Here is a 26,304-nt window from a genome sequence, read left to right as displayed (position 1 = left end):
GTAAGTGCCTTTGTATCATTTATTTACATCACGTGAAAGACTCACGCCAGGGGAGCCGATCCGACTCCTGGTGCACACCAGGCTGGGCCACTCCAGCGATCACCTGCAGTCCTTCCTCTGGGAAACAGGGGGTTAATTGCAGGTGGTCTCCTTTCTCCCCCTGTGAGCTTGTAGCAACACCAGGAGTGGATCGGACAGCTACACAGTGGGACTCCGCATCGGCTTCCCATTCATTAACCCACAGAACCACAGTACAAATGAAGACACAAAGTAACATGAATACACAAGGGCTTCAGAAACTCCGGTCCAGGGGGTGGGTCGAGCCACACGGTTCTGTAACACTTCCTTTGGCTGGAGGCCCAGTTCCGCTTGAAGACCAGAGTCCAACACAACTGCTCCACTGTCCAACACTGACCTCCTGCGGGACGGTCAGGACCGAACCCAGACCCCTCAGCGGCCCGCGGGACGGTCAGGACCGAACCCAGGCCCCTCAGCGGCCCGCGGGACGGTCATGTGCAGGAGAAGAAGCTCCGCTTCACAAGCAGCTGAACCCAATCTTGCTCGTCCTCTCAAGTCTTTACGGACGGAGCCGCGAGGGAGAACTGGCTGTGACTCTCCGGCCAGCGCTGGGCTCCCGTCCAGCCCTCACTGCAGGAAGAGCTCGGGGCAGCAGCGCTCGGTCCTGCTGCTACTGCCCCTGCCTGGGGCAGGCTGTGTTAAATGCCCTGACCAGAGGGGGCGACTCTCTCCTGCAGCACCAGGTGAAGGAGATGGTTCTGCTCTGGAGACAGGAGAGGCCTGAGAAGCAGAGATCAGGGTGAGAACACAGACTGCACTGAGAGAGGGGGCAATACAGAGCCTGCTGGACACCGAGGAGACTGTCTTACCACAACTCTGTCTGCAACGACTTCAGAGACTCAATATCCTTTTCTTGACAAGCCATCTGCAAATTAACCCACAGAAATTAATTGGTAAAGGAGGTACTGACATCTTCACACTTCAAGATGGGGTGTCAGTGTGGGGCTCTGGGTGACTCTATCCTCTCTCCAGCTCCAGTGTCCAGTCTCTGTCTGTAACCCCACTGTCCCCCTGACTGCAGGACACAGAGGTGCAGACGTATTGTTACAGACTGAGTGTCTGTTCAGGAGTGATGATGATGATGAAGGGTGTCAGTGTGGGGCTCTGGGTGACTCTATCCTCTCTCCAGCTCCAGTGTCCAGTCTCTGTCTGTAACCCCACTGTCCCCCTGACACAGGACACAGAGGTGCAGACGTGTTGTTACAGACTGAGTGTCTGTTCAGGAGTGATGATGATGATGAAGGGTGTCAGTGTGGGGCTCTGGGTGACTCTATCCTCTCTCCAGCTCCAGTCTCTGTCTCCGTCTGTCCAGTCAGTGGGGTCAGTGGAGTTCGGGGTTTCGGGTCAGAGTGAAGGAGGCTGCAGACTCACCACTACAGACTGCAGGAGCAGGAAGACATTTTCAGGCAGGAACGTCACTGAAAGACACACATGAGAGAGTGAGAGCTTCACACACAGACAGACTGGCAGCTCTCCACACAGAGAGACAGACAGACTGGCAGGATGTGGGACAGGCTGACAGGTAGACTGACCCTGGCTGTGGGAGTCGAAGGACTCCCAGGCGTATCTCTCCAGAGTCTGTGCGTGCTCCGGCAGGAGCTTCTGAGGAGGAGGCTGGCAGGAAGTAAGACAGACAGTCAGTGTCAGTCTCACCTCCAGCACCCCGTCAGACAGTCAGTGTCAGTCCTCCAGCACCCCGTCAGACAGTGTCAATCTCACCTCCAGCACCCCGTCGGGCAGTCAGTGTCAGTCTCACCTCCAGCACCCCGTCAGACAGTCAGTGTCAGTCCTCCAGCACCCCGTCAGACAGTCAGTGTCAGTCTCACCTCCAGCACCCCCTCGGACAGTCAGTGTCAGTCTCACCTCCAGCACCCCGTCAGACAGTCAGTGTCAATCTCACCTCCAGCACCCCGTCGGACAGTCAGTGTCAATCTCACCTCCAGCACCCCGTCGGACAGTCAGTGTCAATCTCACCTCCAGCACCCCGTCGGACAGTCAGTGTCAATCTCACCTCCAGCACCCCGTCGGGCAGTCAGTGTCAGTCTCACCTCCAGCACCCCGTCAGACAGTCAGTGTCAGTCTCACCTCCAGCACCCCGTCAGACAGTCAGTGTCAATCTCACCTCCAGCACCCCGTCGGACAGTCAGTGTCAATCTCACCTCCAGCACCCCGTCGGACAGTCAGTGTCAGTCTCTCACCTCCAGCACCCCGTCGGACAGTCAGTGTCAGTCTCTCACCTCCAGCACCCCGTCGGACAGTCAGTGTCAGTCTCACCTCCAGCACCCCGTCAGACAGTCAGTGTCAATCTCACCTCCAGCACCCCGTCGGACAGTCAGTGTCAATCTCACCTCCAGCACCCCGTCGGGCAGTCAGTGTCAGTCTCACCTCCAGCACCCCGTCGGACAGTCAGTGTCAGTCTCACCTCCAGCACCCCGTCGGACAGTCAGTGTCAGTCTCACCTCCAGCACCCCGTCGGACAGTCAGTGTCAGTCTCACCTCCAGCACCCCGTCAGACAGTCAGTGTCAGTCTCGCCTCCAGCACCCCCTCGGACAGTCAGTGTCAGTCTCGCCTCCAGCACCCCGTCGGGCCGTCAGTGTCAGTCTCGCCTCCAGCACCCCGTCGGACAGTCAGTGTCAGTCTCGCCTCCAGCACCCCGTCGGACAGTCAGTGTCAGTCTCACCTCCAGCACCCCGTCGGACAGACAGTGTCAGTCTCACCTCCAGCACCCCGTCGGACAGTCAGTGTCAGTCTCACCTCCAGCACCCCGTCGGACAGTCAGTGTCAGTCTCACCTCCAGCACCCCGTCGGACAGACAGTGTCAGTCTCACCTCCAGCACCCCCTCGGACAGTCAGTGTCAGTCTCACCTCCAGCACCCCCTCGGACAGTCAGTGTCAGTCTCACCTCCAGCACCCCCTCGGACAGTCAGTGTCAGTCTCACCTCCAGCACCCCGTCGGACAGTCAGTGTCAGTCTCACCTCCAGCACCCTGTCAGACAGTCAGGTCAGTCTCACCTCCAGCACCCTGTCAGACAGTCAGTGTCAGGCTCACCTCCAGCAGCATGAGCAGGAGGACTCTGGAGATTTCACAGCGAGCAACAATATCCAGGAACGCACCTGGGAGACAAGAGGAGAGACAGGAGTACTGAGAGACAGGAGCAGTGACAGACAGAGGGTACAGAGAGGAGAGACAGGAGCCCTGAGAGACAGGGGGTGCAGGGAGACAGAAGAGAGACAGGAGTACTGGGAGACAGGGGGTGCAGAGACCAGAGACAGGAGCCCTGAGAGACAGAGGAGAGACGGGAGTACCGGGAGACAGGGGGTGCAGGGAGACAGGGGCCCTGCAGGACTGCAGCCGTCAGTGGAAAGTGTGGGAGTGGGTCAAGCAGTCACTCACCCACAGGAGTGTTGTGTCCAGGGACCTGCAGGCCTCCCTCCTGAGCCAGGAACTGCATGTCTGTCAGCACTGCCAGGGCTCCATCATAGTCACCTGAGAGAGGAGGGCACAGCAGCTCTCCTGTTAGAGCCATATCTGCACAGGGAGAAGGGCTGCAGCTCACGAACAATAATCTCGTTTTCCTGCTCGATTGTAACACATGCAGATCGCAGTAAACCCTGGAGTGGATCAGACTGCTGCACACTGGGAGTCTGACTGACAGCACTGTAAACCCTGGAGTGGATCAGACTGCTGCACACTGGGAGTCTGACTGACAGCACTGTAAACCCTGGAGTGGATCAGACTGCTGCACACTGGGAGTCTGACTGACAGCACTGTCACACCTGGAGTGGATCAAACTGCTGCACACTGGGAGTCTGACCTACAGCACTGTAAACCCTGGAGCGGATCAGACTGCTATGCACTGGGAGTCTGACTGACAGCACTGTAAACCCTGGAGTGGATCAGACTGCTGCACATTGGGAGTCTGACTGACAGCACTGTAAACCCTGGAGTGGATCAGACTGCTGCACACTGGGAGTCTGACTGACAGCACTGTAAACCCTGGAGTGGATCAGACTGCTGCACACTGGGAGTCTGACTGACAGCACTGTCACACCTGGAGTGGATCAGACTGCTGCGCACTGGGAGTCTGACTGACAGCACTGTAAACCCAGGAGTGGATCAGACTGCTGCACACTGGGAGTCTGACTGACAGCACTGTAAACCCTGGAGTGGATCAGACTGCTGCGCACTGTGCAGACTCACGGGTCAGTATTTTGCAGGAGGCCAGCTGGCCCAGGGACAGCAGGCTCTCGATGGGGGTCTGGCTCTGCAGCTCGGCCGCTCTCTGGAAGTGGACGATGGCCTCTGCTGGCTTGTTCATCTCCTGTAGGCACACGACAGCGGTCAGCCGCCCAGCCACTGACCGGTCAGACAGGAAACTCAGAGAGCAGGTGCAAGAGAGGGAACTGGAGTTACCTTGAGCGCACTGCCCAGCTCCAGGCACAGGCTGGCGGCCATCACAGGCTGGTTCACCTCAATGTACACCTGCAGGACAGCACCCACAGCTCAATATACAGCACCCGCAGCTCAATACCCAACACACACCACACGCAAGCCCTGTGCTCAGACAGCCCCCGTCTCCCTCAGCCCACCTTGATGGCGAAGCTGTAGCAGTTGATGGCGGCCTGCAGGTGCTCCTGGAAGCCTGGGGCTCGCAGAGCCTGGGTCTCCCACTCCGACTGTAGGAACAGGCGGCCGGCCTCCGTCAGAGCAAGGGCCTCCCCAGGGGCATTGAAGAGGGTCTGTTCACAGCTGAGACACACAGACAGGTCACTGAGAGAGAGAGGGGTTAATACACACACTCCTCCTGCACACTACTGTACACTGACACTGCACTGAGAGAGAGGGGTTAATACACACACTCCTCCTGCACACTACTGGACACTGACACTGCACTGAGAGAGAGAGGGGTTAATACACACACTCCTCCTGCACACTACTGTACACTGACACTGCACTGAGAGAGAGCTGGTGAGATGCTGTAGGACAGTGATGAGGGTCTCTAGCAGTCAGCAGGAGACGGTGCAGGACGACAGAGAGCTGACAGACAGGTGCAGGACGTGGCTGAGGCTCTGACGTACCGGGCAGTGGCCAGCTTGCAGAAGGCAGCGTACTGGAGACAGTCCTGCTGCTGCAGCTCCTTGGCCAGCTGACCTGAAGACACAACAGCATAGGGTCAGTCCAGGGCTGGTCACTGCAGGCACTGGGGTCAGTCCAGGGCCGGTCACTAGGGTCAGTCCAGGGCCGGTCACTGCAGCACTGGGGTCAGTCCAGGGCCGGTCACTGCAGGCACTGGGGTCAGTCCAGGGCCGGTCACTGCAGGCACTGGGGTCAGTCCAGGGCCGGTCACTGCAGGCACTGGGGTCAGTCCAGGGCCGGTCACTGCAGGCACTGGGGTCAGTCCAGGGCCGGTCACTGCAGGCACTGGGGTCAGTCCAGGGCCGGTCACTCCAACATAGGGTCCATCTGGGACCGGTCATCATGGGGTCAGTCAGGGCTAGATGACCAGGACGTGGCGTTGCGTGTCGGGACTACAGGAAGCCGAGCCCCTTGGGGGTGGGGGAGCTCGGCGGTGTCCTTATCACTCCGGTCATCGTTCCTAAAGCGCCATCGTCATTCCCACTGCTCACCGAACTGCTCGCTGGCTTCCGCCACATTGGGCTTCCGCAGGAAACGCCTGGAAGAGACGGACATCCCGACCAGACACAGTTAGGACAGCGCATCAGAGTAACAGGGCTACCGCGAACTAGCACCCTCGCCGCGTCAGAGTAACAGGGCTACCGCGAACTAGCACCCTCGCCGCGTCAGAGTAACAGGGCTACCGCGAACTACCACCCTCGCCGCGTCAGAGTAACAGGGCTACCGCGAACTACCACCCTCCCCGCGTCAGAGTAACAGGGCTACCGCAACTACCACCCTCGCCGCGTCAGAGTAACAGGGCTACCGCGAACTACCACCCTCGCCGCGTCAGAGTAACAGGGCTACCGCAACTACCACCCTCGCCGCGTCAGAGTAACAGGGCTACCGCGAACTACCACCCTCGCCGCATCAGAGTTACAGGGCTACCGCGAACTACCACCCTCGCCGCGTCAGAGTAACAGGGCTACCGCGAACTACCACCCTCGCCGCATCAGAGAAACAGGGCTACCGCGAACTACCACCCTCGCCGCGTCAGAGTAACAGGGCTACCGCGAACTACCACCCTCGCCGCATCAGAGTAACAGGGCTACCACAAACTACCACCCTCGTCGCATCAGAGTAACAGGGCTACCACAAACTACCACCCTCGCCGCATCAGAGTAACAGGGCTACCGCGAACTACCACCCTCGCCGCATCAGAGTAACAGGTAACTAACATTTTATGTTAATGTTATGAGTAACAGTAACATTTTCTGTTAATTGTATTTGTTTTGCTTTGGCAACACTGATTTTACTCATTGGTCATGCCGTAAACCATCCTGAAATAAACAGGACTACTGCGAACTACCACCGTTACCGCATCAGAGCAGCAACGCTACAAAATGAACAGGCGTGTTGTGACACAACTAATTTTTTATAGTCATATTCAATCTGAAATTCAAACCGAAAAATCACAACGTCTGCACTGCAAGTGTGTAAATCACCTTATTCTAGGGGACAATAATGCGATGAATTGTGTCGATAAAAGACTCAGCGTAACACAAATACAACCATGTTAATCTCCTGATACACGATCTGTTGAAGATTTTGTCCGCGTTCAACAATATTGAAGAAATTCAGAATGTACTTTTTTAATACAGACGAGTCTTAATTTAAACCCGAAACCCAGGTATAGAACAGGTTAATAAAAATATCTGCTCACTTTTTCAGCTTATTGGAAACAGCTCGGTAGCGCACCAGGAAATCTCCCTCTGCCGCCATCTTCACTGAGGGCAAACGACGTCTTCTCATTGGTCATTCCTGGGGTGACGCTCTTTAATCCAGGAAGGATGGGAAAAGTGAAGCCTTCCGTATCTCCGCCATGTCCAGTGAGGGAAAGACGTCTAAATCGCGAAATTCACTCTCATGTGAAGTGTACGGCGAACAGTGTAAACAAAGAATGTTTTTAAACTGAAAAAATACAAACACATTAATTCTATAAATTTTCAGGCGATATCAACTTAGGAGTGGTAGCAAGTACTGTAGAGCCTCCCAAAATATTTACACCTGTTTCAGAAAGTTTTGGACCCAATCTCTGTCAGAGTGTGCAGTAGACTAGCACAGGGTAAAAACACAAGATGAGACAGACCGAGCCTGAAGAGGCTACTTAAGAGAAAGACAGAGGTGTTGCTGTTGACACATCATTACAATCTGAGACACTGCAGGGAAACAAGACACTCTGGGCAGCAGTGGTGGGTCACGGGCGGAGCTGCACCAGAGCTGCCTGAGGAATATTTCAGGGACAGGAATTCAGTCACAGGGACACAAATATTCTATACAGTATACTGCTGCTCTGGGATCAGAGAAGACACAGTCATTTACTGACAGGCTGGAGGAATTGAGTCTCTTTAGTCTGAAGGGAGAGTCCCACACTGACAGGCTGAGGGAACTGAGTCTCTTTGGTCTGAAGGGAGTGTCCCACACTGACAGGCTGGAGGAACTGAGTCTCTTTAGTCTGAAGGGAGAGTCCCACACTGACAGGCTGAGGGAACTGAGTCTCTTCGGTCTGAAGGGAGTGTCCCACTGACAGGCTGGAGGAACTGAGTCTCTTTAGTCTGAAGGGAGTGTCCCACACTGACAGGCCAGAGGAGATGTGATACAAGTGTTCAAATTGCTCACAGACGCTGACTGCAGTTGACTATATGTTTCTGTGCTCAAGACACAGCTGGATGAGATCCACCAGTCAGGACAGGAGGCAGGTGTCTACACAGAGAGTGGTGGGAGTGCCAAACGAGCTGGACGGGCTAGGTGAGGTCAAAGTTCAGATGAGTGACTCTCTGATTCGGGTCTGGATCTGAGATTCGGGTTTGATTCTCACAGAAGAGCTGATTGGGTTGTTGCTCTCGTTTGAACCAAGAAGAAACTCAACTTCAAATAAAAACAGAGCAGAGGTGCTGTCTTTGTCTTTACAAGGAGATAGTTTATTAGAAACAATATGAGCAGGAACAGGAGAGGAAGAGGGGAGAGAGGAGGAGGAAGAGGGGCGAGAGTCTCTACACACCACACAGCCTCACAGGGGCTCTCCAGGCTCCTCTTCTTCCCCAGAGGACTCTGGGATGCCTGTGAGGTCACTGGGCTCTGGGGGGAGGGGGAGCGGGAGAGAGGAGGGGGGCAGGGGTGGGGGCAGTGGGGGCACAGACAGGCTGTAATAGGGACTGAGAGGGGACAGGGGGGGTGGGGGCGGTGGGGTTGGAGGGCTGGGGCAGTAGTTCGGCCGGGGCAGTTCACAGGGGCAGCTCCACTCGGGCCGGCACTGGCGCCCCCGGAGCAGGACCTTGGTGTAGCTGTTCAGGGTGGACACGCCAGACGCCATGCAGCAGGTGAAGGAGGCCCAGGCCACACTGAGGGGAGGGAGAGCCAGAGTGACCACACTGTCCGTCTCAGAGTGACCGCACCCACCCCACTGATACCCATTCACAGACCGGACAGAGTGACCCCACTGACACCCACTCACAGACCGGACAGAGTGACCCCACTGACAGACTGGACACAGTGACCCCACTGACACCCACTCACAGACTGGACACAGTGACCCCACTGACACCCACTCACAGACCGGACAGAGTGACCCCACTCACAGACTGGACACAGTGACCCCACTGACACCCACTCACAGACTGGACACAGTGACCCCACTGACAGACTGGACACAGTGACCCCACTGACACCCACTCACAGACTGGACACAGTGACCCCACTGACACCCACTCACAGACTGGACACAGTGACCCCACTGACAGACTGGACACAGTGACCCCACTGACACCCACTCACAGACTGGACACAGTGACCCCACTGATACCCACTCACAGACTGGACACAGTGACCCCACTGACACCCACTCACAGACTGGACACAGTGACCCCACTGACACCCACTCACAGACTGGACACAGTGACCCCACTGACAACGCCCCAGAGCTTGGACAGACTGACCGCGCCTGCGTCCTGTCCAGCTTGACACTCACTAGAATGACCAGGAGTAGTCCCAGCTGTGGGGCTTCCAGTCCTCTGGGCCCAGAGAGGCTGTCACCTGGAAGACCTGCGTGTACATCATGTGAGCAACCATCCCCAGCAGCCCTGAGAGAGAGACAGGTCAGCACACTCGTACGGTCCCCAGAGAGAGAGACAGGTCAGCACACTCGTACAGTCCCCAGAGAGAGAGACAGGTCAGCACACTCGTACTGTCCCCAGAGAGAGAGACAGGTCAGCACACTCGTACAGTCCCCAGAGAGAGAGACAGGTCAGCACACTCGTACGGTCCCCAGAGAGAGAGACAGGTCAGCACACTCGTACGGTCTCCAGAGAGAGAGACAGGTCAGCACACTCGTACGGTCCCCAGAGAGAGAGACAGGTCAGCACACTCGTACTGTCTCCAGAGAGAGAGACAGGTCTGTACAGTGTGATAGAGAGACAGGTCAGCACACTCGTACGGTCCCCAGAGAGAGAGACAGGTCTGTACAGTGTGATAGAGAGACAGGTCAGCACACTCGTACGGTCCCCAGAGAGAGAGACAGGTCTGTACAGTGTGATAGAGAGACAGGTCAGCACACTCGTACGGTCCCCAGAGAGAGAGGTCTGTACAGTGTGATAGGGAGAGAGACAGGTCTGTAAACTAGTACTGTCCCCAGAGAGAGAGAGACAGGTCCGTACAGTGTGACAGAGAGAGAGACTGATTAATACACTCTGAGACTGTCACCAGCGAGAGAGACAGGTTAATACACTCATACTGTCACCAGCCCTGAAAGAGAGACAGGTCGGTACACTCTGATACTGAGAGAGAAAGAGAATGGATCAAACACTCATACTGTCCCCAGAGAGAGACAGGTCAATACAAGCTGATAAAGTCTGATACCACAGTGAAGAAAGACAGACAGTACTGGAGAGCACAGTGAGACAGATATAACCAGAGAGAACAGTGAGACAGACAGTCAGTACCAGAGAGAACAGTGAGACAGACAGACAGTACCAGAGAGAACAGTGAGACAGACAGACAGTACCAGAGAGAACAGTGAAGACGGCAGCGAAGGCGTTCAGCTGCAGCCCACAGTGCAGGCAGTGTGGAAATCGCTCTGAGAGAAACAGCTCCCCACTCAGCAGCATGAAACTGAGAGCCAGTAGAGAGATGTACACCACCTCTGTCACCACTGACAGCCAGATCATACCTGAGAGAGAGAGGGGTTAATACACACACTCCTCCTGCACACTACTGTACACTGACACTGCACTGAGAGAGAGGGGTTAATACACACACTCCTCCTGCACACTACTGTACACTGACACTGCACTGAGAGAGAGAGAGGGGTTAATACACACACTCCTCCTGCACACTACTGTACACTGACACTGCCCTGAGAGAGATGGGTTAATACACACACTCCTCCTGCACACTACTGTACACTGACACTGCACTGAGAGAGAGAGGGGTTAATACACACACTCCTCCTGCACACTACTGTACACTGACACTGCACTGAGAGAGAGATGGGTTAATACACACACTCCTCCTGCACACTACTGTACACTGACGCTGCACTGAGAGAGAGATGGGTTAATACACACACTCCTCCTGCACACTACTCTATGGTACTCAGTACCTTTCTCTGAGTGAGGTGTCAAATCAATAAAACTTCGACATTTCTCACCTGAAAAAAAGAGAAAAAATTAGATTACTTGATTATAAAATGAACTGCAATATAAATATAACCCCTACTGTAACAGACTGGTCTACTGGACTGGGACTGTAGCTCCTATTGTAACAGACTGTTCTACTGTACTGGGACTATAGCTCCTATTGTAACAGACTGGTCTACTGGACTGGGACTGTAGCTCCTATTGTAACAGACTGGTCTACTGGACTGGGACTGTAGCTCCTATTGTAACAGACTGGTCTACTGTACTGGGACTGTAGCTCCTATTGTAACAGAACTGTCCTACTGGACTGGGACTGTAGCCCCCAGTGTAACAGACTGTTCCACTGGACTGGGACTGTAGCTCCTATTGTAACAGAACTGTCCTACTGTACTGGGACTGTAGCTCCTATTGTAACAGACTGTGTTACTGCAATGTTCCTGAATAAAATAATTTCTGTGATGACCTTTAACTTGGACAGATTTAGAGCAGGAAGCCAAAACACCACTCTCTGTATTTAGAGTGTGAAATGTATCAGTCTGTCACATTCTACAGAAAACACCACCAACTCTCTCCTTTGCCTCACTGTGTAATAACAGTGTATGAAATATGATCTCTAACCTGTACTCTAATCCCTACCAGATCCTCTGTTTGGTCTTAATCACCATCTGTCTGGTTGTGTCCTGCTGGAAATAATCTGTGATGAAATTATTCTTACAGGAGAGAGAAATTAAATTAATCTTCCTGCACTTGGGTCAGGAGAGAGAGAGGGGTTAATACACACTCCTGTACACTGACACTGCACTGAGAGAGAGAGAGGGGTTAATACACACACTCCTGCACACTACTGTACACTGACACTGCACTGAGAGAGAGAGAGGGGTTAATACACACACTCCTCCTGCACACTACTGTACACTGACACTGCACTGAGAGAGAGAGAGATGGGTTAATACACACACTCCTCCTGCACACTACTGTACACTGACACTGCACTGAGAGAGAGAGGGGTTAATACACACACTCCTCCTGCACACTACTGTACACTGACACTGCACTGAGAGAGAGAGGGGTTAATACACACACTCCTCCTGCACACTACTGTACACTGATAGAGGGTGTGGGTGGTCTGTGTGTGTCTGGATGTGAGACAATTATTGTGTATCCTTTAGAGAGATGCTCAGTGATTACACAGAGCAGAAATTTGAGGACAAATCATTTGTCTGCAATTTTGTTTACTTCTGTGAGAATATTCTCATGACAGATTTTCACCGAGATGATTACTCTGCTAAGTCGGGAAAATGTATTCGTCAGGACTTTGTTAGAATAAGATATTTCTGTTTAATCAAAAGCAGGATCTCCTCTCTCCCCCTCTCTTCTCCTCTCTCCCCCCTCTCTCTCCTCTCTTCTCTCTCTCCTCTTTCTCTCTCCTCTCTCCCCCTCTCCTCAGCTCTCTCTCCTCTCTCCCCTCTCTCTCCTCTCTCTCCCTCTCTGTCCTCTCTGTCCTCTCTGTCCTCTCCCCCCTCTCACCCTCTCCAGTGCTGTAGATGTCCTCCTCACAGCTGAACCACAGCCCAGTGTGGAAGTGTGGGAAGATGAAGCGGTCGTCTCCGGTCTCCCAGGAGAACTGGATGGCGGCGGAGTTGGAGACTCCGGGCACCGGGATGCAGTTGGTGTGGCGGTGCAGAGTGCACAGGGGCTTGGGCACCTTCTGGGTCCCCTGGCACCAGTAGGAGGACAGCAGCGCTGTGCCCGACAGCACGAGGGCGCAGACATTCGTGAAGAGAGCGAAGGACGAGCGCAGACACATCAGACGAGACATGAGAGAGCTGAGAGAGAGAGGGGTTAATACACCCTACTGTACACTGACACTGCCCTGAGAGAGAGGGGGGTTAATACACCCTACTGTACACTGACACTGCACTGAGAGAGAGAGGGGTTAATACACACACTCCTCCTGCACACTACTGTACACTGACACTGCACTGAGAGAGAGAGGGGTTAATACACACACTCCTCCTGCACACTACTGTACACTGACACTGCACTGAGAGAGAGATGGGTTAATACACACACTCCTCCTGCACACTACTGTACACTGACACTGCACTGAGAGAGAGAGGAGTTAATACACACACTCCTCCTGCACACTACTGTACACTGACACTGCACTGAGAGAGAGGGGTTAATACACACACTCCTCCTGCACACTACTGTACACTGACACTGCACTGAGAGAGAGAGGGGTTAATACACACACTCCTCCTGCACACTACTGTACACTGACACTGCACTGAGAGAGAGAGGGGTTAATACACACACTCCTCCTGCACACTACTGTACACTGACACTGCACTGAGAGAGAGATGGGTTAATACACACACTCCTCCTGCACACTACTGTACACTGACACTGCACTGAGAGAGAGAGGGGTTAATACACACACTCCTCCTGCACACTACTGTACACTGACACTGCACTGAGAGAGAGAGAGGGGTTAATACACACACTCCTCCTGCACACTACTGTACACTGACACTGCACTGAGAGAGAGAGGGGTTAATACACACACTCCTCCTGCACACTACTGTACACGGACACTGCACTGAGAGAGAGAGAGGGGTTAATACACACACTCCTCCTGCACACTACTGCACACTGACACTGCACTGAGAGAGAGAGAGGAGTTAATACACACACTCCTCCTGCACACTACTGTACACTGACACTGCACTGAGAGAGAGAGGGGTTAATACACACACTCCTCCTGCACACTACTGTACACTGACACTGCACTGAGAGAGAGAGAGGTTAATACACACACTCCTCCTGCACACTACTGTACACTGACACTGCACTGAGAGAGAGAGAGGGGTTAATACACACACTCCTCCTGCACACTACTGCACACTGACACTGCACTGATAGAGAGAGGGGTTAATACACACACTCCTCCTGCACACTACTGTACACTGACACTGCACTGAGAGAGAGAGGGGTTAATACACATACTCCTCCTGCACACTACTGCACACTGACACTGCACTGAGAGAGAGAGGGGTTAATACACACACTCCTCCTGCACACTACTGTACACTGACACTGCACTGAGAAGAGACAATTCACACTTGTAGTGTCTAGTCTTTGCCTATGTAGCAATCTGTAGGGCTACAGGAGCACTGACATGTCTGGGTAGAAGACAAGTTTTTAATAAAAGCAACACAGGACAAACATAACATTCCAAGTCAAAGAGAATCCCAAACCTTTGTGAATCATCTGAACGATTTCCTTCCCTCTTCCTCTGGTCTCTGTGTGTGAGTCTGTGCCTTGTGTCTGCAGACTAATCCACTCTTTAATCTAACAGGGGACCTAATCCACACAGCTCTGCTCACACACCACTGACAGCTGAGCTCCATCGTCACAGCACTGACTGCTGAGCCCCTCCATCGTCACAGCACTGACCGCTGAGCTCCATCGTCACAGCACTGACCGCTGAGCTCCTCCATCGTCACAGCACTGACCGCTGAGCTCCTCCATCGTCACAGCACTGACCACTGAGCTCCATCGTCACAGCACTGACCGCTGAGCTCCATCGTCACAGCACTGACCACTGAGCCCCTCCATCGTCACAGCACTGACCGCTGAGCTCCATCGTCACAGCACTGACCGCTGAGCTCCATCGTCACAGCACTGACTGCTGAGCCCCTCCATCGTCACAGCACTGACCGCTGAGCTCCATCGTCACAGCACTGACCGCTGAGCTCCATCGTCACAGCACTGACCGCTGAGCTCCTCCATCGTCACAGCACTGACCGCTGAGCCCCTCCATCGTCACAGCACTGACCGCTGAGCTCCATCGTCACACCACTGACCGCTGAGCTCCATCATCACAGCACTGACCGCTGAGCTCCATCGTCACAGCACTGACCGCTGAGCTCCATCGTCACAGCACTGACCGCTGAGCCCCTCCATCGTCACAGCACTGACCGCTGAGCTCCATCGTCACAGCACTGACCGCTGAGCTCCATCGTCACAGCACTGACCACTGAGCCCCTCCATCGTCACAGCACTGACCGCTGAGCTCCATCGTCACAGCACTGACCGCTGAGCCCCTCCATCGTCACAGCACTGACCGCTGAGCTCCATCGTCACAGCACTGACCGCTGAGCCCCTCCATCGTCACAGCACTGACCGCTGAGCCCCTCCATCGTCACAGCACTGACCGCTGAGCTCCATCGTCACAGCACTGACCGCTGAGCCCCTCCATCGTCACAGCACTGACCGCTGAGCTCCATCGTCACAGCACTGACCGCTGAGCCCCTCCATCGTCACAGCACTGACCGCTGAGCTCCATCATCGTCACAGCACTGACCGCTGAGCTCCATCGTCACAGCACTGACCGCTGAGCCCCTCCATTGTCACAGCACTGACCGCTGAGCCCCTCCATCGTCACAGCACTGACCGCTGAGCTCCATCGTCACAGCACTGACCGCTGAGCTCCATCGTCACACCACTGACCGCTGAGCTCCATCGTCACAGCACTGACCGCTGAGCCCCTCCATCGTCACAGCACTGACCGCTGAGCTCCATCGTCACAGCACTGACCGCTGAGCTCCATCGTCACAGCACTGACCACTGAGCCCCTCCATCGTCACAGCACTGACCGCTGAGCTCCATCGTCACAGCACTGACCGCTGAGCTCCTCCATCGTCACAGCACTGACCGCTGAGCCCCTCCATCGTCACAGCACTGACCGCTGAGCCCCTCCATCGTCACAGCACTGACCGCTGAGCTCCATCGTCACAGCACTGACCGCTGAGCTCCATCGTCACAGCACTGACCGCTGAGCCCCTCCATCGTCACAGCACTGACCGCTGAGCTCCATCGTCACAGCACTGACCGCTGAGCTCCTCCATCGTCACAGCACTGACCGCTGAGCCCCTCCATCGTCACAGCACTGACCGCTGAGCTCCATCGTCACAGCACTGACCGCTGAGCTCCATCATCGTCACAGCACTGACCGCTGAGCTCCATCGTCACAGCACTGACCGCTGAGCCCCTCCATCGTCACAGCACTGACCGCTGAGCTCCATCGTCACAGCACTGACCGCTGAGCCCCTCCATCGTCACAGCACTGACCGCTGAGCTCCATCATCGTCACAGCACTGACCGCTGAGCTCCATCGTCACAGCACTGACCGCTGAGCTCCATCGTCACAGCACTGACCGCTGAGCCCCTCCATCGTCACAGCACTGACCGCTGAGCTCCATCGTCACAGCACTGACCGCTGAGCCCCTCCATCGTCACAGCACTGACCGCTGAGCCCCTCCATCGTCACACCACTGACCGCTGAGCTCCATCGTCACAGCACTGACCGCTGAGCTCCATCGTCACACCACTGACCGCTGAGCTCCATCGTCACAGCACTGACCGCTGAGCTCCTCCATCGTCGTCACAGCACTGACCGCTGAGCCCCTCCATCGTCACACCACTGACCGCTGAGCTCCATCGTCACAGCACTGACCGCTGAGCTCCATCGTCACACCACTGACCGCTGAGCTCCATCGTCACAGCACTGACCGCTGAGCCCCTCCATCGTCACAGCACTGACCGCTGAGCTCCATCGTCACAGCACTGACCGCTGAGCTCCATCGTCACGGCACTGACCGCTGAGCCCCTCCATCGTCACAGCACTGACCGTTGAGCCCCTCCATCGTCACAGCACTGACCGCTGAGCCCCTCCATCGTCACAGCACTGACCGCTGAGCTCCATCGTCACAGCACTGACCGCTGAGCTCCATCGTCACACCACTGACCGCTGAGCTCCATCGTCACAGCACTGACCGCTGAGCTCCATCATCGTCACAGCACTGACCGCTGAGCCCCTCCATCGTCACAGCACTGACCGCTGAGCTCCATCGTGACAGCACTGACCGCTGAGCCCCTCCATCGTCACAGCACTGACCGCTGAGCTCCATCGTCACAGCACTGACCGCTGAGCCCCTCCATCGTCACAGCACTGACCGCTGAGCTCCATCGTCACAGCACTGACCGCTGAGCTCCTCCATCGTCACAGCACTGACCGCTGAGCCCCTCCATCGTCACAGCACTGACCGCTGAGCTCCATCGTCACAGCACTGACCGCTGAGCTCCATCATCGTCACAGCACTGACCGCTGAGCTCCATCGTCACAGCACTGACCGCTGAGCTCCATCATCGTCACAGCACTGACCACTGAGCCCCTCCATCGTCACAGCACTGACCGCTGAGCTCCATCGTCACAGCACTGACCGCTGAGCCCCTCCATCGTCACAGCACTGACCGCTGAGCCCCTCCATCGTCACAGCACTGACCGCTGAGCTCCATCGTCACAGCACTGACCGCTGAGCTCCATCGTCACAGCACTGACCGCTGAGCCCCTCCATCGTCACAGCACTGACCGCTGAGCTCCATCGTCACAGCACTGACCGCTGAGCCCCTCCATCGTCACAGCACTGACCGCTGAGCCCCTCCATCGTCACACCACTGACCGCTGAGCTCCATCGTCACAGCACTGACCGCTGAGCTCCATCGTCACAGCACTGACCGCTGAGCTCCATCGTCACACCACTGACCGCTGAGCTCCATCGTCACAGCACTGACCGCTGAGCTCCTCCATCGTCGTCACAGCACTGACCGCTGAGCCCCTCCATCGTCACACCACTGACCGCTGAGCTCCATCGTCACACCACTGACCGCTGAGCTCCATCGTCACAGCACTGACCGCTGAGCTCCATCGTCACAGCACTGACCGCTGAGCCCCTCCATCGTCACAGCACTGACCGCTGAGCCCCTCCATCGTCACAGCACTGACCGCTGAGCCCCTCCATCGTCACAGCACTGACCGCTGAGCTCCATCGTCACAGCACTGACCGCTGAGCTCCATCGTCACACCACTGACCGCTGAGCTCCATCGTCACAGCACTGACCGCTGAGCCCCTCCATCGTCACAGATGGAGTTAGACTCCTGATGTGTCTCCTGTCCCGTTGTGTTTGTTACTGAGGGATTCTGTGATCTCTCTCTTGCTGTGTCTCCTGTCCCGTTGTGTGTTTGTTACTGAGATTATCTGTGATCTCCCCTCTCTTGCTGTCTGCACGCACACACACACACAGTCTCCACTCATACAGGCATCCTGTAGTTTTAAAACACAAGGCTCTCCCCCTGATATGTTAAATGCCTTTATTTCTTATGAAGTTTTATTAAGAATTATACAGGTAGGCAGACAGTACAGTTCACAACGGCAGGCTGCCTCTCACGCCTACTCAACAGCTGCCACAGGGGGCGCTCTGCCGTGAAACTGCACTTCTTTCGCAGAAACACTGGAATCCAATATAAGGGGAATCAGATGAAAGCCCACTCGTGTCACCAGGAACGCTGCACACCCCGAGCAGGAGCACAGGCAGCCCGTGGAAGGCCCTCCATGCTCTCGTCTGGGGTCCGCTGGCGCCCCCTGCAGACCGGCACAGCAGGGGCGGCTCAGGGAGAGGGGCCACTAGAGGAGGTCAGTGGGACTAACGAGGGCCGGGAGACTAACGACACATTCGATTAGATTCACGAGAGGGGCGGTCCGCTGCTCTACATCGGGACAGCTGGGTCCATTCACGAGGGCCACCGTGTTAACCACAGCAGGGAGAGCAGGGAGACTGCAGGGTAATCACAGTCGACTCGGAGCTCACGCCGGAGTGAGGGACTCCGAGTCCCGCGAAAAAAGCCCAATTCGAGTCTGGTCAAATCCCCAACCCTCAGGACCCGCCGAACCCAGGCATCGGACCAGCAAATACCAGGAACTGGCTCTCCAAGCCGAGCTCGAGCAGTCGCTCAGGGGACAGAACGTGTCTTCCAATACTGCCCAAGAGAATACAGCAGCTCTTGTGGGACCTGGACACTGAGCAGCGGTGGCGCCCCGTCCGGCTCGAGGGGCCACACGCAGGCAGGGCCGCTGACCGGACAGGAAGCGGAACTGACCCCAGAGCAGGCGTGGTGAAGGCAGGCCACGTTCCTTCTGTCTCATTAGTGTCATCGTACCGGGTTAACGAGGACAAACACAAGCACAGATCTGCTCCCATCATCCCTCACTCCCTGTCCGCCACCCGGGGTCCTCGAGTCCGCCTGTGGACCGCAGGACCGAGACAGAGGGGCGGGGCGGGGCATGCGGGCGATGGGCGGGGCAGGGCAGGGCAGAGTGGGTGGGGCAGGACAGAGTGGGCGTGGCAGGACAGAGTGGGCGGGGCTACTCGGTCTTCTTGCGCAGCACGAAGTAGATGACGCTGCTGATGAAGCTGAGGGCGAAGGACAGCCAGGCCAGGATGAAGGAGTGACCATACCAGCCGAAGCGCTCATCGCGGTGGAAGACATCGGTGTAGATCGAGGCCGCGATCATGATGCACAGGCCTGCAGGAGAGAGAGAGACAGAGGGGTTAATCCACACACAGGCCTGCAGGAGAGAGAGAGACAGAGGGGTTAATCCACACACAGGCCTGCGGGAGAGAGAGAGACAGAGGGGTTAATCCACACACAGGCCTGCGGGAGAGAGAGAGACAGAGGGGTTAATCCACACACAGGCCTGCGGGAGAGAGAGAGACAGAGGGGTTAATCCACACACAGGCCTGCGGGAGAGAGAGAGACAGAGGGGTTAATCCACACTCAGTCAGCATCAGTGCAAGTGCGAGACCTTGTGTGCGTGCATGGGCCTCAGTGTCAGTGTGTGTGTGTGCGTGTGCGCGCGTGTCCTGAGGGACAGTACTCACAGGCGATGAGCTGGAAGATGCCAGAGAAGGTGAATCTCTGCCCCTTCACCAGGGTGAACAGCTGAGCCACGAACACAAACAGCCCCAGGATGGCAAAGATACAGGCCAGCACTGAGCTCGCCTGCACGGCCTGGAGGTACTCTAGAGAGAGACAGAGAGAGGGCTTCACACACACGCCTGCAGCCACACGGGGGCGCTGTGGTGTTGCAAGCACAGGACAGCCTGCCCACAGTGCGGGCAGCTCTTGGCTGGGTCTTTAATGGGGTGGTACACATGACTGTATGGGGCAGGAGAGGACTCCACAGTGCCCCCTGCTGGGTCGGTCTGACCGAGGTTGGCTCTCCTCAGCAGGGCTTGGTCTCCAGGAGGGGGCGCTATGCAGGCTGATACTGGACTTTCCAGTCTGGCTTGTTTTCAACTGCTGACTGCAGGGCAGGGCAAACAGGCAGAGTGTCGCTGTACCAGGGACAGGCAACATTCACACTGCACACACTGCAAACTTCACACTGCACACAGCGCGCACACACACACTGAACACTACACACACACTGAACACTGCACACTGCACACAGCACGCACACTCACACTGAACACTACACACTGCACACAGCACCGCGACCTCCAGCCAGAACAGCTCCCTGATGCAGCTCACAGCTGTGAGGACAGAAGTTCTTACCTTGAGGGTAGGTTGAAGGGAAGTCAGTGTAGTTACAGGCTCCATTGACCAGAATACATCGATGCCAAATATCTGTACTCATGCTGTCTGTAAACCACCAGGCCTGGAACAGGGAGAGAGGGGTTCATACACACACACTGACTGGACACTCCAGTACATGAACACTGCACTGAGAGAGAGAGGGGTTCATACAGACACACTGACTGGACACTCCAGTACATGAACACTGCACTGAGAGAGAGGGGTTCATACACACACACTGACTGGACACTCCAGTACATGAACACTGCACTGAGAGAGAGAGGGGTTCATACACACACACTGACTGGACACTCCAGTACATTAACACTGCACTGAGAGAGAGAGAGGGGTTAATACAGACACACTGACTGGACACTCCAGTACATGAACACTGCACTGAGAGAGAGGGGGGTTCATACAGACACACTGACTGGACACTCCAGTACATGAACACTGCACTGAGAGAGAGGGGTTAATACAGACACACTGACTGGACACTCCAGTACATGAACACTGCACTGAGAGAGAGGGGTTCATACACACACACTGACTGGACACTCCAGTACATGAACACTGCACTGAGAGAGAGAGGGGTTCATACAGACACACTGACTGGACACTCCAGCACATGAACACTGCACTGAGAGAGAGAGGGGTTCATACAGACACACTGACTGGACACTCCAGTACATGAACACTGCACTGAGAGAGAGGGGTTCATACACACACACTGACTGGACACTCCAGTACATGAACACTGCACTGAGAGAGAGAGGGGTTCATACAGACACTGACTGGACACTCCAGTACATGAACACTGCACTGAGAGAGAGAGGGGTTCACACAGACACACTGACTGGACACTCCAGTACATGAACACTGCACTGAGAGAGAGGGGTTAATACAGACACACTGACTGGACAGGGGACCTCCAAGAGCTGTCAGTCAGCGTGTGAAACACAGGTGATCAGGGCAAAGTGTGTCTCACACTATTACTCACATTGTCGATGGTGGCAATGAGGAGGAGGATGATGACTGTGATGTGGAGAAAGAAGATCCCACCCAGGAGAACCAACATGGTGATGACTGGACACCAGGTGTACACTGACACTGCCCTGAGAGAGATAGGGGTTAATACACACACTCCTCCTGCACACTACTGTACACTGACACTGCACTGAGAGAGAGGGGGGTTAATACACACACTCCTCCTGCACATTACTGTACACTGACACTGCACTGAGAGAGAGGGGTTAATACACACACTCCTCCTGCACACTACTGTACACTGACACTGCACTGAGAGAGAGAGGGGTTTTGGATAGTCTCTCAGAGTGCCAATGTGTCAATTTCACTATAATAACCTCCATAATTGCTTGAGTATTGAACAACTAAGCAGGAATGTGGGTTGAGCAGTCCAGCTCTCAGCGGCGTGCTCTCTCAGTGGGGCTGAGAAGGTATTGGAAGGAGACAGTAATACAGAGAGACAGACAGTGTCCCCGGGCCTGTGTAATGGGACTGCTGGGACTCAGGCCACACCCCCTTCCAGAGCCTGGCAGGTAACCAATCAGGCGCTTGGTCTGTCAGCCAGGAGGTCAGCTTGATTGGTCAATTACACTGTGACTCTTCCATTGATAAATAGTGAGTCATTCAGCTAGTTCGGCGTTTAGCTTGATAGGTAAAACAGTCAGTAACCTTGTACATCAGCTGACGATTTTTTAATTGGAAGGTCACTCTCTCAACCTAGTTAAAGGACTGTTTAGTCTGCCTCTCATGTACTGTAGTTCGTCACTGAGTAAGCTGACAATTACTCAAACAGTTAGCTAATTAGCCACGCAGGTAACCAAGTATCCTCACAGTTACTCCGATAGTCAGTTAATGAGTAAGGGAACTGAGTATCCTGACAGTTACTCCAATAGTCAGTGACTTAGGGAACTGAGTATCCTGACAGTTACTCCGATAGTCAGTGACTTAGGGAACTGAGTATCCTCACAGTTACTCTGCTAGTCAGTGACTAAGGGAACTGAGTATCCTCACAGTTACTCTGCTGGTCAGTGACTAAGGGAACTGAGTATCCTCACAGTTACTCTGCTAGTCAGTGGCTAAGGGAACTGAGTATCCTCACAGTTACTCTGATAGTCAGTGGCTAAGGGAACTGAGTATCCTCACAGTTCCTCTGATAGTCAGTGGCTAAGGGAACTGAGTATCCTCACAGTTACTCTGATAGTCAGTGGCTAAGGGAACTGAGTATCCTCACAGTTCCTCTGATAGTCAGTGACTAAGGGAACTGAGTATCCTGACAGTTACTCTGTGAGTAAGGGAGTGGCCTGACAGTTTTCCAGTTAGTCCTTGGCCCAGGAGTCTGACAGCTGCTCAGTCAGTCGAAGTCAACATCTCAGCTAGTTAACGTGCGGACAGTCGATTCGCATGCAGACGGTCCGTCTCCGTGCGGACAGCTCCCGGAGTCACTGGGAGACTGGGGACGGCTCGCGGGCTGTCCCGCACACGCCCGAGCCCGGGAAGAAGCAGTCAGATGAGGGGTGTGGCCCGTGGGAACTGCACCGAGCCCACGGAAGTCGCTTGGGTGGGGCAATCCGTAACGCTTCTTCCCCACCAGCAGAGTACCTATCCACGGCCCCGCGACACGGAGCAGGGCACTGGCCAGCGCAGGAGTCGAGATCAAAGACCGAAGCGGTACATAAACACACACACCCACCCGGCTGCGCAGAGACGCTCACAGCGCGGACTGGCGGACACACTGTGAGAAACGGACACAGGAGAAAGCGGATTCCCAGCGAGGCCAGCTTAAGCGAATAATAATAATAATAATAATAATAATAACCAATAACCAATAACCTCTTACCTCAATGAAGGGGAGTTCGCGGAGTCGCGACTTCTGAACAAACTTTTCCACGCCGAAGTATCCCCAAGCAGGCGGGCTTGCTGGCGACACGCGTGTGCGAGATCTGTGCAGGGAAGCCCACGCCGCGCGCGGAGCCGGGGCAGTCCGGGGGGAGCTCGCTCGCTCGCGGGAGACGGACGCCTGCGGAGCGGGTCAGTGTCTAGCAGCGGAACCGACAGAACCACCGATGTCCGTGATGAAGCAGACAGCGCAGCCTGGACAGGAGTGCCGCCGCTCGCCCTGCCCGCCTCCTGGCGCCGCGCGGTGGGGAGGGACCGGAGACACGGCCCGCCCCGCGCCGTGTGAGTTCGCACCCCTCTCTCGCGCGCACACGGCCCCCCCAGTTCCTGACAGGAGACGCACTCTCAGTGTGAGCTCTCTGGCTGACGGGAGACACACTCTGACACTGTGAGCTCTCTGGGCTGACAGGAGACACTCTCAGAGCCTGTGAGCTCTCTGGGCTGACAGGAGACACACTCAGACCTGTGAGCTCTCTGGGCTGACAGGAGACACACTCAGACACCGTGTGCTCTCTGGGCTGACAGGAGACACACTCTCAGACCCTGTGTGCTCTCTGGGCTGACGGGAGACACACTCTCAGAGCCTGTGTGCTCTCTGGCTGACGGGAGACACACTCAGACACTGTGTGCTCTCTGGGCTGATGGGAGACACACTCTCAGAGCCTGTGAGCTCTCCGGCCTGACAGGAGACATACTCAGACCTGTGCGCTCTCCAGTTGACAGGAGACACACTCAGACACTGTGTGCTCTCTGGGCTGATGGGAGACACACTCTCAGAGCCTGTGCGCTCTCCAGCTGACAGGAGACACACTCTCAGACTTGTGCGCTCTCTGGCTGACGGGAGACACACTCAGACACTGTGTGCTCTCTGGGCTGACGGGAGACACACTCTCAGAGCCTGTGAGCTCTCTGGGCTGACAGGAGACACACTCTTAGCGCCTGTGAGCTCTCCGGCCTGACAGGAGACATACTCAGACCTGTGTGCTCTCCAGTTGACAGGAGACACATTCAGACACTGTGCGCTCTCTGGGCTGACGGGAGACACACTCACAGAGCCTGTGAGCTATCTGGGCTGACAGGAGACACACTCTTTGAGCCTGTGAGCTCTCCGGCCTGACAGGAGACATCCTCAGACCTGTGCGCTCTCCAGTTGACAGGAGACACACTCAGACACTGTGTGCTCTCTGGGCTGATGGGAGACACACCCAGAGCCTGTGTGCTCTCCAGCTGACAGGAGACACACTCTCAGACCTGTGCGCTCTCCTGCTGACGGGAGACACACTCAGACCTGTGTGCTCTCTGGGCTGACGGGAGACAGTGCTGTGTGCAGCCCGGCGGGACGTGTCTGTTTCTGCCGGTCCTGTAGAGACTCGTCCCGGGAGCCGCCCCGCCCGGGGGCGAGAGTCAGGGCGCAGGAATGTGGCTGGGGCGGATGGAGGGGGTGGGGATGTCTCACAGGCAGCGAGCATGTCTCAGCCTGACCACGGGGGTGGGGGGGGCGACAGGACAGGCACAGCGCCCCCAGGGGCAAGAGGAGAGAGAGACAGAGAGGGAAGAGGCTCAGGAGAATGGAACATTTCCAGAACAGCCCCATGCCCCAGGTGTGTGTGTCCAGTGTGTCCAGTTAGAGTGTGGACAGGTGTGTGTGTTTATACAGTGTGTCCTTAAGAGTCTGGACAGGTGTGTGTGTCCAGTGGGTCCAGTAAGAGTGTGGACAGGTGTGTGTGTATACAGTCTGTCCAGTAAGAGTCTGGACAGGTGTGTGTGTCCAGTGTGTCCAGTAAGAGTGTGGACAGGTGTGTGTATATACAGTCTGTCCAGTAAGAGTCTGGACAGGTGTGTGTGTCCAGTGTGTCCAGTAAGAGTCTGGACAGGTGTGTGTGTCCAGTAAGAGTGTGGACAGGTGTGTGTATATACAGTGTGTCCTTAAGAGTCTGGACAGGTGTGTGTGTATACAGTCTGTCCAGTAAGAGTGTGGACAGGTGTGTGTGTCCAGTAAGAGTGTGGACAGGTGTGTGTATACAGTCTGTCCAGTAAGAGTGTGGACAGGTGTGTGTGTCCAGTGTGTCCAGTAAGAGTGTGGACAGGTGTGTGTGTATACAGTCTGTCCAGTAAGAGTCTGGACAGGTGTGTGTGTCCAGTGTGTCCAGTAAGAGTGTGGACAGGTGTGTGTATATACAGTCTGTCCAGTAAGAGTCTGGACAGGTGTGTGTGGACAGGTGTGTGTATATACAGTCTGTCCAGTAAGAGTCTGGACAGGTGTGTGTGTCGATACTACGCAATACTGACTCACACACACACACACACACACATGACCCAACAAAACCCAACTCAACCGCTTTGCAGAGATCACACTATTACACCACCTAACGCAACAGGCCACAGTCACGCTCCCACACACCCTGCAGCCCCGCTTGAGCAACACCAGCACCAGGAAGGCTGCGGCTGTGGGAGCCAGTATCTGCACCACAGACAGGTGACACCTCCTGTCTGCATGCCAGTGGGTGTGCAGTCGGCAGCACCAGTCCCTGCAGTGTCGTGTATATACCCCACGAGTGCACTATAAATACTCCAGGAGTACAGTGTATAGACCCCAAGAGTGCAGTATATATACTCCAGGTGTGCAGTGTCGTGTATATACCCCAGGAGTGCACTATAAATACTCCAGGAGTACAGTGTATAGACCCCAAGAGTGCAGTATATATACTCCAGGTGTGCAGTGTCGTGTATATACCCCACGAGTGCACTATAAATACTCCAGGAGTACAGTGTATAGACCCCAAGAGTGCAGTATATATACTCCAGGCGTGCAGTGTCGTGTATATACCCCAGGAGTGCAGTATAAATACTTCAGGAGTACAGTCTATATACCCCAGGTGTGCAGTGTCGTGTATATACCCCAAGAGTGCAGTATATATACTCCAGGAGTACAGTATATATACTCCAGGTGTGCAGATTATGCACTGCAGGTGTGATCTCTGTAACCCCACTGTCCCCCTGACACAGGACACAG

General features: G+C 55.3%; 3 protein-coding genes and 1 long non-coding RNA gene across 6 annotated transcripts; 1 reads left to right on the top strand and 3 right to left on the bottom strand.

The window, feature by feature from the left end:
- Position 1: 1 nt before the first annotated feature.
- On the bottom strand, positions 2-7,020 carry f8a (coagulation factor VIII associated). The gene is made up of 12 exons (XM_088607087.1): positions 6,919-7,020; positions 5,708-5,754; positions 5,159-5,231; positions 4,670-4,829; positions 4,494-4,562; positions 4,281-4,401; positions 3,474-3,566; positions 3,129-3,193; positions 1,611-1,692; positions 1,450-1,496; positions 888-943; positions 2-798 (listed from the first exon to the last, which is right to left on the bottom strand). The coding sequence occupies exons 1-12, from the start codon at positions 7,005-7,007 to the stop codon at positions 717-719; spliced, it is 984 nt and encodes a 327-aa protein (XP_088463213.1). The 5' UTR covers positions 7,008-7,020; the 3' UTR covers positions 2-716.
- LOC148648530 (uncharacterized) lies at positions 5,725-12,561 on the top strand. 2 transcript variants are annotated; one of them, XR_015926531.1, is made up of 4 exons: positions 5,750-6,424; positions 6,927-7,084; positions 7,915-8,003; positions 12,425-12,561. It is a non-coding gene; the product is annotated as an uncharacterized LOC148648530 (long non-coding RNA). The 2 variants fall into 2 exon arrangements; XR_015926530.1 differs by lacking the exons at positions 7,915-8,003; positions 12,425-12,561 and having other exon boundaries at positions 5,725-6,424; positions 6,927-7,215.
- gsg1 (germ cell associated 1) lies at positions 8,155-12,707 on the bottom strand. 2 transcript variants are annotated; one of them, XM_088607111.1, is made up of 5 exons: positions 12,416-12,707; positions 10,852-10,899; positions 10,255-10,419; positions 9,223-9,334; positions 8,155-8,596 (listed from the first exon to the last, which is right to left on the bottom strand). In XM_088607111.1, exons 1-5 carry the CDS (start codon positions 12,705-12,707, stop codon positions 8,266-8,268), a joined length of 948 nt encoding a protein of 315 aa, XP_088463237.1. In that variant the 3' UTR covers positions 8,155-8,265. The 2 variants fall into 2 exon arrangements, with proteins under 2 accessions (XP_088463237.1, XP_088463238.1); XM_088607112.1 differs by lacking the exon at positions 10,852-10,899.
- A 5,383-nt stretch (positions 12,708-18,090) lies between these two features.
- Positions 18,091-23,541, bottom strand: LOC148648528 (epithelial membrane protein 2-like). The gene is made up of 5 exons (XM_088607160.1): positions 23,233-23,541; positions 21,370-21,484; positions 20,349-20,451; positions 19,673-19,813; positions 18,091-19,316 (listed from the first exon to the last, which is right to left on the bottom strand). The coding sequence occupies exons 2-5, from the start codon at positions 21,445-21,447 to the stop codon at positions 19,156-19,158; spliced, it is 483 nt and encodes a 160-aa protein (XP_088463286.1). The 5' UTR covers positions 21,448-21,484; positions 23,233-23,541; the 3' UTR covers positions 18,091-19,155.
- Positions 23,542-26,304: the final 2,763 nt, after the last annotated feature.

Source organism: Lepisosteus platostomus, chromosome 14 (genome assembly GCF_059453375.1).
Source record: "Lepisosteus platostomus isolate fLepPlt1 chromosome 14, fLepPlt1.hap1, whole genome shotgun sequence".
NCBI lineage: Eukaryota > Metazoa > Chordata > Actinopteri > Semionotiformes > Lepisosteidae > Lepisosteus > Lepisosteus platostomus.
Note: the sequence above shows the minus strand (reverse complement) of the source record. Positions and strands in the feature narration are given on the sequence as shown.